Source organism: Bombus fervidus, chromosome 4 (genome assembly GCF_041682495.2).
Source record: "Bombus fervidus isolate BK054 chromosome 4, iyBomFerv1, whole genome shotgun sequence".
Taxonomy (NCBI): Eukaryota; Metazoa; Arthropoda; class Insecta; order Hymenoptera; family Apidae; genus Bombus; species Bombus fervidus.
Window position 1 is genome coordinate 15,268,958 of NC_091520.1, and position 15,137 is coordinate 15,284,094.

At 34.1% G+C, this 15,137-nt stretch overlaps 1 protein-coding gene across 3 annotated transcripts in view; it reads right to left on the bottom strand.

Annotated features, from left to right (window-relative positions):
* Positions 1-331: 331 nt before the first annotated feature.
* Positions 332-15,137, bottom strand: part of LOC139986321 (solute carrier organic anion transporter family member 3A1-like) — a 66,572-nt gene continuing 51,766 nt past the window's right edge. For 2 of the 3 annotated variants that reach the window (XM_072001546.1, XM_072001548.1), the window contains exons 4-15: positions 13,497-13,550; positions 12,343-12,448; positions 8,964-9,180; positions 8,083-8,226; positions 7,601-7,816; positions 7,412-7,519; positions 6,924-7,157; positions 6,233-6,775; positions 5,732-5,921; positions 5,434-5,622; positions 5,190-5,341; positions 332-4,899 (exon numbers count right to left, since the gene is read on the bottom strand). In XM_072001546.1, the coding sequence (XP_071857647.1) occupies positions 4,589-4,899; positions 5,190-5,341; positions 5,434-5,622; positions 5,732-5,921; positions 6,233-6,775; positions 6,924-7,157; positions 7,412-7,519; positions 7,601-7,816; positions 8,083-8,226; positions 8,964-9,180; positions 12,343-12,448; positions 13,497-13,550 (2,464 nt within the window). In that variant the 3' untranslated portion in view covers positions 332-4,588. The remainder of the gene's footprint in view (positions 4,900-5,189; positions 5,342-5,433; positions 5,623-5,731; positions 5,922-6,232; positions 6,776-6,923; positions 7,158-7,411; positions 7,520-7,600; positions 7,817-8,082; positions 8,227-8,963; positions 9,181-12,342; positions 12,449-13,496; positions 13,551-15,137) is intronic. The other variant, XM_072001549.1, reaches the window with a different exon arrangement.

The following is a 15,137-nucleotide window of genomic DNA, read 5'->3' on the forward strand; positions in this document are numbered from 1 at the left end:
CATTAATTACGTGTGACGATTGTATGTGTAAATAAAGTGTACTTTAATTTCAATATTGAATTTTTATTTTTTAATAATCAAATAAAATATGAACAAGTACGAAAAAATAATCGAATATAATAAAGAAAACATAATATAATTTTTTCTACAAGATAATATAACAATATTAATTTGACAGATTTCTTAATACGTTATGTAAACATGATTTTCCTAATGCCAACAATTGCACGAAGTATTTTAGATAAATAAGAAGAATAATAAGAAACGTGAGCTTTATGATATAAGAAGTACGAGAATAAGCCAAGGGAATGAAAAGAACAAGTGTAGAGTGTACGGACATGGAATAGTGTAATAAAATAAACGATCTACTACCTAATTTTTGCTCGATGACCTTCAACAGCCGATCAACTTCACGCATGCTATAACACACGGCGGCGCTCGAGGCTTAACTTTTCCATTCGCTGTTATGCTCGTAGAAAAGATTTTATTAACTATAAATATCATATAATATGCAAGAAAATCTGTTCTACGAGCTCTACGATCATAAATTATCGACACTCCATCCATTCATCGCACGCATTTCGAGATCTTTCTTAACTTCTTCTCATTGTCGCGAAACATTCGAAACTACGTAAACGTTTTCAAATTTCATTCTTCTATGAGCTTCTATAATTATAATACCTAATCTTTGAATCTCATAATTTACGAAGCTTTGCCTTCGTATTCTCATCTCCGCATTCGCAAGCAACCACGTATTGCTTTTTATTTCTCTGCCTTCATTTTTTTCACAAACCTTAGCTAGAGCTTTCGACTTACAGTCGCGTATCACCATTCAAGAACCGTTCGATCAAAGAAAAGAAGAGAATGGACTAAAAAAAAAAAGAAAAAGAAAGAAAGAAACGAAAGAAACGTCCTCGTATCGTTCTGCTTATACATTATGGTCCCTACAAAAAATACATTACATCTATAAGCGGTTTATATTAATCATTGTAATAATCAATATCTATTTACACAATATTTCTTTTTTAATTTATTAATTCTTGTCGCTATGTTAGAACTTTCTACCTAATACTTAAAACGCTTTCTCCACATGACATTTTTTTTACGTTCAACGCTTTCCTTTTAGTTTCAATTAATAATGTATATTAGCTTGTGGGAATGTGTTAAACACAGCAAATATAGTACGATCGATTCGATTAAAAAAAAAAAAAAACATCCGCTACGAAATAAACGTACACGCTAAATTAAACTATGAGTATACTAGCGGTAGACAGTAAAAAGCCCAGCGATATAATTACAATAATCATGATAATACTAATAATATTAATAATAATAATAACAATAACGATATGACATTGCAAAAATTAATCTGACAACGAGTTAGCTTTACGATAAAAATATTGGAACGGAATTTTAAATATATCTAACAAAGAAAAAAGGAAAAAAAAAATAGAAAAAGAAAAGAAAGAAATTCTGAGGATACGATTCATCATAAAACGGTATATACGAGAAAGACTTCCGTAAAAATATTTAAGTAACACGATGGAAAAATTGTGCGAGTCGCGCGATCAAAATCGTTCGTTCATTCCATAACGTTCGCCATAAATCGTACAAAACGATGCGTTTTATATTAGAAACAGAACGTCGTCGTGTCAATGGCGACCATCGTAAAATCCTATTAAATCGTATAATATATTTATATTTATGTATGTATATATATATAATTATAATGCACGTAACCACGTGTTCATTTATTTCTCGATTGCTCGTTATAAATCGCTCTAACTATTATAATTCCCTATGTACAGTTGTAGCGTCTCCGTGGATGCAATTATTATTAATATTTCTCCTGTTAACAATCTCGCATCTTTCATTCTCCACGAAACGTGTGAATTGAACTGAATTTGATTCGACTTGTTTAACTCTTCTTTTTTTTGAACATTTTAATCTGCATATTCTCACATCTTCCGTTTTTCTCTTCTTCTTCTTCTCCACCTTATTCCTCTGCTTCTTCTTCTTTTTTCTTCTTCTACTTGTCCGTCTTCTTTTGTGTTTTTCTATTCACAGCACTTTTTCCCCTTTTTGTTTATAATCCACAAGTATACGAGAGATCCGTCCGACAAAATCGATCGTTCGACAGAGAGATTCATATCACAAAGTAGGTATAGTATTAGTATTAATACGTAAGTTGCTTTGTAGTAATTAACGTAGTTAGGAGAGAGATCATCACGGCCTCGAGAACATTTCGAACGATGAACTTCGTCGTACGGATTCGCCACTTTGCAAACATCAAAATTGCCTCTAAAATATAATATATGTATGTATGTATATATAGGTAGCGTGTGTAACTACACTTCGAAAAATTGACAGTGATGGGCCAAACAGCGTGCGAGATACAATATCGTACATAGGTAAGTGTGTCTGCATTAACGTAAGTAAATGCTACGACGACGTCAGCATAATGGATTAATTTATTTTTTTTTTTTTTTTTTCGAGACTGTGTAAAATTAACGCTATATACCCTTCGTTCGTTTATTTCAATATTTTTTAATTGAATTAGATAGAAGCATTAGTAGAACGGTTTCGTACCCGAAGCGATAGGAGAAAAGAACAGTTTCAAATGATAGTTCATGCAAATGGCATTTTTGTCCCTATATAACATCATCGTTATTTGTTAAAATTTTTCTTTTGTAGAATCTCTTTTTTAGTTATCTTCTTTCATCTTGCCTTAATCACTTCTAAAAGAAATTGAGCTGAAACGAGTTACTTTATATCATTCTCTTTTTGTTCGTTTCTTAGGCTAAGATTTCGTTCACTTTGCACTGATAGATATTTCATATTTGTATTATTATTTATAGCTTTCCTTCGATTCAGTTAAACGTGTTCTTAACGCGCTATAAAATTTCTTTTCCTGAGTGAGTTTGTTTTATATATTTCTTTCTTTTTTGTATTCTTTCGCTTGTTTCTCCTTCTCCTTTTTTTTTTTTTTTTTTTTTCTTCATTCTTTTGTCACATCGAAATTGGATACAAGAAGCTTTCAGGTACAAAACAACAAGTAGTCTTCTCTCTAACAACGAGTGAGCTAAATTGTGTGTAATAAGCCAGAACTTGTCCGAGACACGTCTCTCAACGTGTTGTACAGTTAATTCCAATTGACCAACGATTTTGTTACACCAGCATTCTTTGACCGAAAATCTATAGCTTCCTGTTTTTCTTTCATTGCTTGGAAGCATAATTCATTTTATAATTCATTACATATGTCATTCCATAGAATAGCACAAGAAGTAACGCATGCGTCACGACAAAGAAGTCGCATCAACATTTCCGTTTTTTTATTTTGTTTTCTTCTTTTTTGTTTTTTAATTAATGCTAACGTTTTTTTCTGAAAGCTCTTAAAATAGTATGTCGCTGATACCATAGTACTTAGGAGAAAACATATCAGAGATCAACGTGTCGCTTTGTTAAAAGCGTGATTCTTTCATCGATAATATAAGTGTTACTTCAAAAACTAAAAGGAAACAAAAAGGAATAAAACGTACGCTACTGCAAAGTTAAACTAATTTCATAAACGGATCAACGCTATTAAGTTCATTCAGTTTGTTTTTTGCGTGTTTTTTCCTTTACATTGCTAGGTTAAATTGACTACTTTTTTTTTTTTTATTTCTGAGAAAGCCTAATCTCTAGTTATAAAATAAATCGCAGCTCTCAATCTGCAATTATAATGATATTATTTATTATAGATCGTTAACTCTATCACTTAATTAATTATCTTTAAATATACGTTTGTCTAGTCTTGTATTTCTTAAGGCAGGAATTTTTATATTTACAGTTTTGTCCTTGTTGGCCTTTCTTCCTTTTTTCCTATTTTTTTTTCTTTTTCCTTTTTCTTTCTCTCTTAAATCGCGCAAGGCTCGTTTCCCAACGGCGAAGGAAACTCGTCTCAGACAAAGAAAATCTTTCTTGAATCAAGATACAATACGTCTGTCTGAAACGAGCCTGATTATTTTTTTTCACCTATTACGTTCCTATTTATTGACATATATATCGCATCACCGTAAAAATGTACATTCTAGTGATATTAGTTCCTAAAAATAGCCAAACCATCGAGACAAACCTGTGGCAAATTATTTCGCACGATAAACAATATCCTTCACGCAAATATAACCACTGTAAAAATATTTTCGATTCGCTTGTATTCAAGAATATATAACGTGTGTTGTATGTGTGTGTATGTAAAATTTACTTATATCTTCAACACAATTTAAATTTGTATCTGACGATGCACGGAACGATATAAGGTAATTCTTTGTCTTTCGATCTCTTTAAAAAAGTATATTAGCACCATATATGTATAGAGAGATTATCATTTCTTTCTTTCATTTAAAGTCATTCGTACCACTTTCCACCATTATTAACAGCGTTTCTTTTTAGGATTGCACAAATTAATAATGCACATGCGTTGTACATATTATTCCACTCTATATATACTGTATTCGTTTACCTGCGATCTCAAAACAATTTGCCACAGACTCACATTATCACCTTTTTGATATAATTCAATTGAATAGCCTCTAACACGAGTTAAACATTAAACGTTCCGTACAAGCTTGTCAGAGGGTTTACCAGTCAACGGTTTGACTTCTGTGTCCGGTTCTTCTAAAGCAAGGGGTGCTTGCCTTGTATCGGGAACATCGATATCATCGACATCCATTGCGTTCTTCGAACGATTTCCTATCTCCGTCGAATCTTGCGTCTGATTCGACGAGCCAGTGTCTTCTAGGTTCGTCGACTTTGTAGGCTCTGTAGGCGACGATATTGACGACGGCGTGGGCAATTCAGAATTTGGAGATGTGCCGTCTCCATCTCCGACACTGTGAAGATGCGGTTTTTCTTCGAATACTAAAAGATGAAACAAGTATTTTGAAACTGAACGATAATATGACGACAAAAATTTGGAAAAATGGCATTGTTCTGGAAAAATGATAGTGGCTGATGAAAGTACTTGAAAAACTTTTATGGATATATTATCTATACTGTACAGAACCTCCTGGAATTTTATTAACACTATAATAAGTATCGTGACAGCAGTGTAAAGTTTGAAACGAATTTGAAAATACACATAGAGATTACAAAGTATTTATTGCGAACATACATTTAGTAACAGTATTTGGACTAGGTGTCCTACTTACATTTGTCAAGGCTGATAATTGACCCTACAAATTCGTTGACAGTAAAAGACGGTGCTTGGTCTTCCATTTGCCTTCTCCTTCTAACTAACCACCAATCAACGAGGAACAGTGCCAAAGCTAAAATCTTGATGCCAGCGCAAAGTCCTACATATCTGAAAAATGTTGAACGAAAAATGTCGCTGCTTAGTAACATTTCTAAAATTAGCTTTTTCAAATTGCACACAAATGTGGAAACAACGAATACCTGTATCTGAACTGCTCAATATCGTAAAGTAAACATCGTCCACCTTTTTCTCCACATGTGCTTTTCCAAAGCAGACATGTAGAGTCAATTAAATTACCAAATAAAATAGGAGCAGGTATGTAACCAAATAATCTAAAAATTACAAATTGCATGCCTAAAGCAAACGATCTTTCCTCCTCTGAGACTGATCTGCGTTAGAAACAAAAGGTAAAATGAATATAACAATAATGTAAAATCTGAATATAATTCAAGTACACTGACATATGGAAGATATAAAAGTGATAAAAGTGAAACTTACCGTAACACTATCATTAATAGAGGCATCTGAGTGATAGCAACAATAAACGTCATAAAAAAAAGTAAAATTAAAAATGGAAATATAGTCCTACAAGGTGAAGTGCACGGGCCAGCAGTAGCTACTGGCACTACCGTTACTTCTGCAAATTCTGGAGCTGCCGGTGGCAACATTGTTAAGTTTCCGTGTATACCTAAAACATAAATATAGAAATTATAGAATTGTCTAACACTATCGATAAATATAATGATATTTATCAGCAGATATTTAATTATATTTATTAGCGATGTACTCTGATTTATTTTTGCCTTTTACTGCACTTTGCACTAATCCCATTGTAGAGGAAATATTAGTATCGTTCAAAATAGAACATTGACATCTAATATATAATAGTATGCAAAAGTTCCCAGCCAGATAGATTTTTCACCTGATGTATAAGAACTTTCCCTACTTATTGTATACTCGGCGATGTACAGAGAAAAAGAAGGAGAATTTTACACTTACATGCACAATTAGTAAAGTTCGATTTCGAACTGAAGGCAGTGCAACCTGCATGACAAGGGCTAAAATACGTGAGACCGTTGTTTCCACAGACTGGCTCGACGTCTGTCATTCGGCACTCGCAACCGAAGTTGCACGCGGCAGTGAGATTTACTTGAAAGGGTTCCGGACCCTTTGTGCTGCTGTTAAAGTACGGTATAGTGGTCCCAGCCATCTTTACGTTGTCGCAACCGAGGAAGAAGAGGAGGCCATAGCACACCAGGCATATCATGTTCGAGACGAGAACGAATTGAACTGCACCTTTCGGTCTTAATTCTAAACGTTTGAGCAAACATCCGCCAAAAAAGATTCCGATGCAGGCACCCGGTATCGCTATAGAGCCGGTGAATACACTGGCTTGACTCTTTCCTAAGCTGAACTGTGTCTCCAGATACTTTGGCAGAAAAACCACAAACCCGGAGACGATTACTAATTCCATGCAAGCTCCTAGGCACGTTACTACGTACACTGGATTACACACCAACCTCCACATACTCCTAGGGATATCTGAAACAGAGAGATATGTATTTATTTATGTTTAATTATAACTTTAATTTTTGATCATTTTTGATAATGTATAATATTTATTAAGGAAAATTTGTATAGAGCGAATAATTAAATCTCTGTTGTAAAATTTCAAGAATTAAAAGTTTACCCTTCACATCTTTGCCGTAACCACTATCATTTAGTTTCTCCTTTTTCGGTTCTTTGCATTGCTCTTTCTCTTTCTGCGACGAAGATTTAGCTTTCTCGATAATTCGTATTTTTTCTTTCTCCCGTTGCAGAGTTTTCGGGAAACTGAAGAACGGTATTGCCACTAGAATCAGGAGTAAGCCACAGAGTAGGAAACCACCCCACCACATGCCTACCCATCTGTGATCACCTGGATCTGTAGAAGAATAATTTTATCTTAAATAAATATTTTTTATTATACTATATATATATACTATTTATTATACTATATATTATATATATACTATATTTTATATTATAGTATAATTTATTTTATCTTAAATAAATATTTCATAATTTTGAGTACAACCAAACATCACTAATAACACTGCAGACTTTTATGCATCTGATACATTTCTATAGTCGTGTTCATATAAATATGCAGTCTACTTATTAGACGTATTTCATTACCTATACTGATGATTGTTCCGGAAAATGAATCCATATGAAATGATAACAGATAAGCTCCAAGAAGAAAACCTAAAACCGGTCCAAAAGCTGCCATACTATACATACAACCTAAAAGAAACGTAAGAGCTGCTTAATAAAATATTCTTATACGGTAAATCTTAAACCTTTCGAAACAGTATATTTTCTTACCAATATACAAAGAAGCACTCTCTGGTCGTACATGATCATCTATGTAAGTAGTACCGAGGGTAAATAAAGGGGAACCACCACAGCCTAATAATAACTGAGCAAGTACAAATAACATAACAGGACCAGCGGTAGATGGAGATCCCTGAATGCAATTATCACCTCTTAAATTGTTGTGTGGTGCTAAAGGCGGAGATGATAATCCAGACGATAAACGACCTATGAAGAAAGGATGATACTTTCAGTTTCTGTGCAAATGTTATTTTTAGACATTACACAACAATGTGAATTTCGCTGGTATTTGGCATTTAAGGAAAAAGAAATTGGTAAATCATGCAATCAGCATTAAATATTTCTCTTTTCCTCTTCCCTTTTTTTTTTCTTTTTTTTTAATTAAAATTTATATTCTTTTAGCAGGTGAACCAGGAAATTCACATTTCTACATGTAACATTATTCGTCGTATCACAATTCATTAAACTCTCACCTAATCCCATATCTTGTTCGCGTAACGAAACACCACGACAAATGTTGTCCGAGCTAGAATTGTTTGCAGCCGTCATTAAATTGGGTTCGGCTGTGAAGTGTGGTACCATAAAGATCATCGATCCCAGTCCCATTATGACGGCGCCTGGAATAACAATAATTAAAAAATATTTCATATTATTACCTTGCAAACACGCTTATTTTATTAGAAATTTAATATGAATTTGACGAAAGTACGATACTTGGTACCAAAAAAAGCAAAATATGGGTACTGTTTAAAAACTTACAAAATTTCTGTAAAAAGAAAGCGTTGTATTAATTACCTTCTCTACTCTACTAATTCTAGTGCTAGCTTTATCTAACAAAAACTAGATTATTGTTGTCCCAAGTATCGAATGATCTGTTTTGTAGCGACAAGGCAAACAGTCAATGTTCGTAACATTCGCTTGAAACATAAAACTGTTTGCACAATTTAATAGAACACATCTATTTTAATAAATCGACCTTATCAATCTTATGGGATAAATGGAACACGAGAATAATTAGTGACGTAAAAAATAAGGAATACGATATAGTTATATATTGAAATATTTACGTTAACGTGTCAGGATTGACCCAGCCTCCGCGAGAGTTAAATAGCGTTACATTAGGTTGTCCGGGAAGTGTCTTTCTTTTACAGACACGTCTTTTACAACGACGCATCTTTATACAAACATGAAACCTAATCTGTCAAACGTTGTGATTTTTATCTTGACAAAAAACAAAGATGGATCATAAATAATATAAAACGGAAAATTTTGTGCATCCATTATTTCTTTATAAAACGAAAGAAACTTTTCGGACGACCCAATCGATTATTATTAATTTATGATGTATACTTACCAATAGCTATCCAAACAGGTATATGTCTTCGGCTACCAAGATAGCTGACGAAGATGACGGTGATGACATTTCCAATTTCATAGGAGCTAGCAATGACGCCTGAAAGGCTGGACGGGATTTCGAACCTTTTCTCTATGGTCGTGATCACAGAATTTATGTAACCTGAACTAAGTGCTTGCTGCAGCGTGACGAGAAACGACAGAAGGAACACAAACACCTGGAAAAATCACGGGATGATCGTTCGTTAATGTGTGTTAATTGAACCTTGAGCGTCCCCGATGACGATTGCGAGTGCAAATTCAACGTGTTTCTTTGTTAGGTTCCCTGTTCTAAGAAGTCGCGAGGTAACTCTTACTTCTACGACATCGCGACGTCTTGCACCATGTTCTAATCACACACGTTGATTAAAAATACCGATGACAAATTTGCAAATGTCTGTGATGTGTTTGGACATATTGGGTACGTAAATTTATATTTCTTGTATTTTATATTTTAATATTAATATAATATTATATTTCTTGAAACGTAGTAAGTATCGTAGCGGTGAATTTACAAGATAGAATTACGATCGATATTTTTCTCTTTTGCATTCGAAATGCAAAGTGCTGCTACTACCGCAAAGAAGTTAAAAGAGCTTAACGCGGTATACCGAAGGATCTTCCTCTTTTATATAGAAAATTATGGGGATTATAGAGAATTTAGACACAACGAACTTGAAGGTTGTAAAACGATCGAAGAAATCAAGATTGTTCTAGATTGTTTGCAAGGTTACGTATGTACATCTGTGATTACCACCACCTGCAGTACGTATAACTCAAGACTTATACACTTTACGGACTTGTACGCTTATTTACACTTAAAGAGGAATTCACAGCTCCTCCTGCAATATTTATTTTTTTAACGCGATATAACGTTTTCTTTATCCATGAAATATTTCGAGCAAATGATAGAAGATCAATGAGAAATATCCGAATAAAAATCACGTATATATATATGTAATGTTGTAAATCTTGGGATAATTCAGGTGATCGATTCTGAAATCTGAAAATCGTGTTTATTGTGAAAATACTTAAATGAAATACAGGAGTAAAGAACAATTAATACCGATCTATAAGAGTAAACAATAAATAACAAGTTCTGTGCAATGTCTACCTTTTTTACAACGTCCTGAGCTACCGATCTTTCTCCGTCAATCTTCAATGTTTTAAATAATTATTCTATGATCTTGTCTATCTCTGATGTTGCTCTCTGCCCGTCCGTTTGGGAAACGAATGTCTTTCGAAATAGTTGTCCGTAAAACAAAAGAAAATCGCTCTGTCCGTGAAACAAAGAAAGTCGTGCCGTAAACAGAGAGAATCCCTATCACGCGTGAACTCTAGGGAGTTTATATATATATATAGCAATTAATTTATAAAAGAACGTATACTTGTAAATGTTTGCTTTAAAAATAGCCAGAGATACGAAGTACTTTGGTTTACACGTTAATTTTGCCTTCGAGATGAAATATATTCTGAAAATACGTTAGAATCTATGAATAAATACGCTTATCGTAGACGAAATATCAATATTATCGTCTCAAATAATAAAACGTATTTCCTATGGAAATCGAAGAAGAGAAGATAAGAAGCTTTCGTTTCTGTGTTTACGGAATTTATAATATTTTATGTAAGTCGATTAATATTTCGTGGAATAAATTTCTACCTGAAAGGGGGAAAATGTGACAGCGTGCTTTATCAGAAATATGTTTTTTTTTTTTTTTTGGCTTCAGCAGAACAAAAGCATCTTTTATCATGTAAAATTCAGAGATACGTGTACCTGATAACATCGATTCTTTCATACATCCATGCTGCCGAATCGAACGATAAAACCGGATTAGATAAGCAAAAGCTTTATCGATTCCATCATTGTACCCTTGAGTGCATTTTAACTAACGAAGGTAAAACGCCGCTTTAACGTAACATTATGATCTTACGATGGGAACAGGATAAAACATTTTGCTGTTAATCGACGTGCTATGTTTGATAAATCAAAGCTAAATAGCGCTCGATACGAACAGGTGTACGTAGTACATTTAGAATTTTGTATTCCCAAAATCATGAATTTAATCATGTAAATCTACATGATTTTTACCGATATCTGCACTAAAAGAAAAGGCGATTTACATTGGTCGAAGATCAATTATCGATAAATTTGGAAATTGATGTTGACAGAAGAACACAAAGTAAGTGCATCTTATTGGATTTAATGCAAGAAATAATTTTCAATCGCGATTTTAAAATTGAACTTTCGAGTTATTTGAGAAATTCAACTTATTCGGTCGAGTTTCAGCAGTTTTACAAATTTTAAGCAATTTTATAAAAATATAGAACATGGATTGGAATATCCTTTCGTTTGATTTACAAGCATTTATTGTTACTTGTAAAAAATTCTTCGTGACTGCAAATATAAATAAAAAAACTGGATAATCGGCAGACTAGAAGAGCCAGATTTCTAGGCTAAACCTGTTCTTGCACGAGTTAACAAAATATCTGATTACGTTGCAATGTAATGGCAACGAACAATAAAACCACGCCAAATGAAAACGATGACGTCTTTGCTTCGTACTCTTACGATGACTGAAAACCTTTCACAGAATGTCAGCAGCGTTTCAATGTCGTATCCTTTCGAAATGATGACTCACCGCACCTCGTTTTGCACATCCGTGTACCATATACGCAACAAATATAAGTTGATTGACGATTTCGAATTAATCGAATCGCTTAATTCGCAGACTGTATGACGAGAAAATATAACACGACCCTCCCGTTACAATAACACACATACAAAGCGATTGTTGGAAATATCTAAATGCTTTACGTGTATGAAATTTACCGTGTGCCCTTGCAAACAGTTTATGTAATTTTAACTAGTACAACGATAAAAATTTGTTCAAGCAAAACAGCGTGGTATAAAGGAAAGCATACTGAAGATTACCAACGTTGAAGATTTTTTTTTTTTTTAATAAATAAGCAAAATTGCAGAGATTTAAAAATATTGGTTCGCGGTTGCTCACGAGAGCATTCGAACTTTTTGTAGAAATCTTAATTTCGTCTTGATAGTTGCAGTAAATGTCTTGTAATCTTTATGTACGTTCTCACACTCGTTACGAGCTTTATTCATTTAACCGTGATAATGAAACGTCATTATAGCGCGAACGAACTTTTAAAATGTCTCGTGCAAGAAGCTCAAACACCTCGTAAAAGATTTCTCCACTATAAGAGTCGAGATACTTTCACGAACAACTCGCTGTTTTCAAGATAAATAAGTGGCGTTACGTCAACCGGATCTTGCAGGTTCATCGGGCATTGCAGGAATTTTGGATAAAGTAACATTTGCGAACCTTTATTCCAGCGAATTTTTGTATAAAGGCCGGCCGGCAGCTCAGGATTCCACAGTCCTTCGAATCCGGATTAAACGGCGGAGTTTGCGCTCTTTCCTTCTCCGTCCTGTGTCGCCAGTCCATGCCAACAAGAAAAACGTGTTAAGAATTCTGCTATGGAATCGTCGGGTATTTTGGTATAAAGCGAAGGAACAAAGCGAGAAGCACGTGTGCGACTCGATTAATCCTTTAACTGCGAGACGCTGGCAACGAGGTGAAGAAACTCTTGGTGTTATTTTTAAAAGATGAAGAGAATGAATTAAGAGAGCGTAAAATTTGGAAAACGATGATCATCGAAGATAAACATCGATCTTATTCTTGCTTCTCGTTTAGTTCGAATAATTTTTTACCGATTTATCGTAGACTCACAGGATCACCGGTTAAACATCGTTAAAGAAATTTCACATAAATTGGACGTGTAACGTGTTTCTGTACGATTTAATCGTAAGATTCCCAGCGGAATTCTATTTCGATTAGATCGATTAACGTCTCATAATGTACAACAAGTTCGATCATTTCATGCAAAGTTCGAGATTGTTTACGTTCTCGGGAACTCGACTGACTGAAATATCTTTACCTTGCAATAATGTTTGGTCCTAATCGTATTAATTTCGAATTCTTGCAGAATTTTATTATCCTCAACGATCGACTCTTGTTTAAGCCAATTGAACGTTACTTCGGATCGCCAACAACTAGTAACAAGGCTACATCTGTCAGGTTGCTAGGATCGTCGACAGTCTACAGTCCACTTGGCGTCGTTTCGATTCCTTATTTAAAATAAAGTCTTCGTTCATCGCGACGCGACGCGTCGTTCCTAAAAGGAAATCCGGCTATCGCGCTCATCGTCCTAGCTTTTCGCAATCTTCGTCTCGTGTGCAATTACTTGCGAAATTAGAGCGTAGAAAATAGCCTTAGAGTGCCTTCGAACGTAATTTTAGTCCAATCCCGGCGATACAGTTAAAGGATTAAAGAAGACGATCGATTCGATGGGAATATAATACAGATTAGAATGTTGTTAGTCGACTTTGCTGGATTTTGTTAGTTGATCATAATCGTCTCGCTTTTCTTTTCTCTTTGATTAATTGTATTGTAAGTGATAATCATGCCAGCTTTACCTGTCCACCATGGAAGCACTGGGATTCCTGCTGTGACATTTGATGATAAAATCTCTGAAAAAGTGTAAGAAGAAGAAACAGCAAGCATGAATAATACTGTGCTGAATGATGCACCGTGATTGCGTGCATATGAGTTAGGACAGATTGAAATTAACACAGAAGTATACGTATTAATCTTTGGAGACATAATAAATACGTTAGATGTCGACCAACTATAGTGATAAATATGACTAATTATAGCTTGACTAGATTATACCATATAGCGATATAATTAATAGAAATTATATAAGCTATTGCTTATATAATATATACAATACAACTTACTGTACAATTAAATTCAAATTCGCTTCAATACAAATTGTAGCTTCATTATCTCAGTTTTTCCTCGTTATCATTAAACGAGAAAAAAAAAGAAGATAAAAAGGAAAAGATATCAAAACTTCCGTCCTTATTCGCTATACACGTTCTGTTTCACGTCTCCAAGAGATCAAGATACTTCAAGAATTGTAATATATACAAGTAGTGCATTCAGAGAAACATCGAATTTATTTACTCGTTTTAACACACCCTTAAAACCTGATATCGTATCTTTACGGTTATTTTTGCAACATATTCGAAGATTACGAGAGAAGAATTTTCCTATTATTTTACAAGGAAACAGTCTCGTATTACTAAAATCTCCTGTATATTTCCACCAAAATATTTCTTTTTATCTCCACCAAAATTTCCAAAATATTGCTCGTTTTCATAATTACATCCTTGCCATCTGTGGAATTTTCTCAATGTATCGGGCGTATTTTTAGAAAATTTACTCCTTCGAATCGAACAGCTTGTTATCATTTTCGATTGTAGCATATTGCGACATCGGCCACGTTAATATTAAAAGCGACAGTTAAATCGGAAGATGGTGAAAAATATTTTCACCATATCTTTCTCCATCTTCGTTTCTAAACGAAACGCTCGTCTATTCCTCCAACGTCGTTCCTAACTTCATTCAGGCGAATAAATTTATGATAACAGGACTCGTAACAGGATGTGCCTATGACACATATAACACTGTTACAAAAGAATCTATTTCACGAATAACCGTGCCATGGTCAGCTTGGTGCTTTCACTTTGTACGTTTTCGAGGGTTACAGCTTGCAATTTTTACCACGGTCATTTAGAAACCATTTGTATATGTAAATTCGCGGATAGACTGACCGTGCTGCAGAAATTTCCGATTGCGTAATAGATAGAAACGCCATGATATTTTCACGACTCGCTTCTTAGCGTCTCGCTTTCTCTTTTTCGTCTTCGTTCGTGACAATTTTGTTCTGTTCGATGTTATTCACGATTGTTACTTATAATACAACGTGTACATTGTAGCCGATGACGTGTAACCGCGGAAGTTTATTTATTTATTTTTTTTTTTTTTTAACGAGCGAGGAATGCTTTAAGTCTTTTCGTGGAATTCACAGTGAAAATTGAAAAAATAAACATAAAATTCAACTATCCGCAGTTGCTTCGAGTTTTTCCGTTTTACGTGAATAATAATAAATAAAACTAAGTAAGAAAAGATAATAGCAAGGAAAACGTAGGAGATTTCCGAGGCATATTTTTACAGATTTATTATCAAACTTCTTATCATACTTTCAAAAA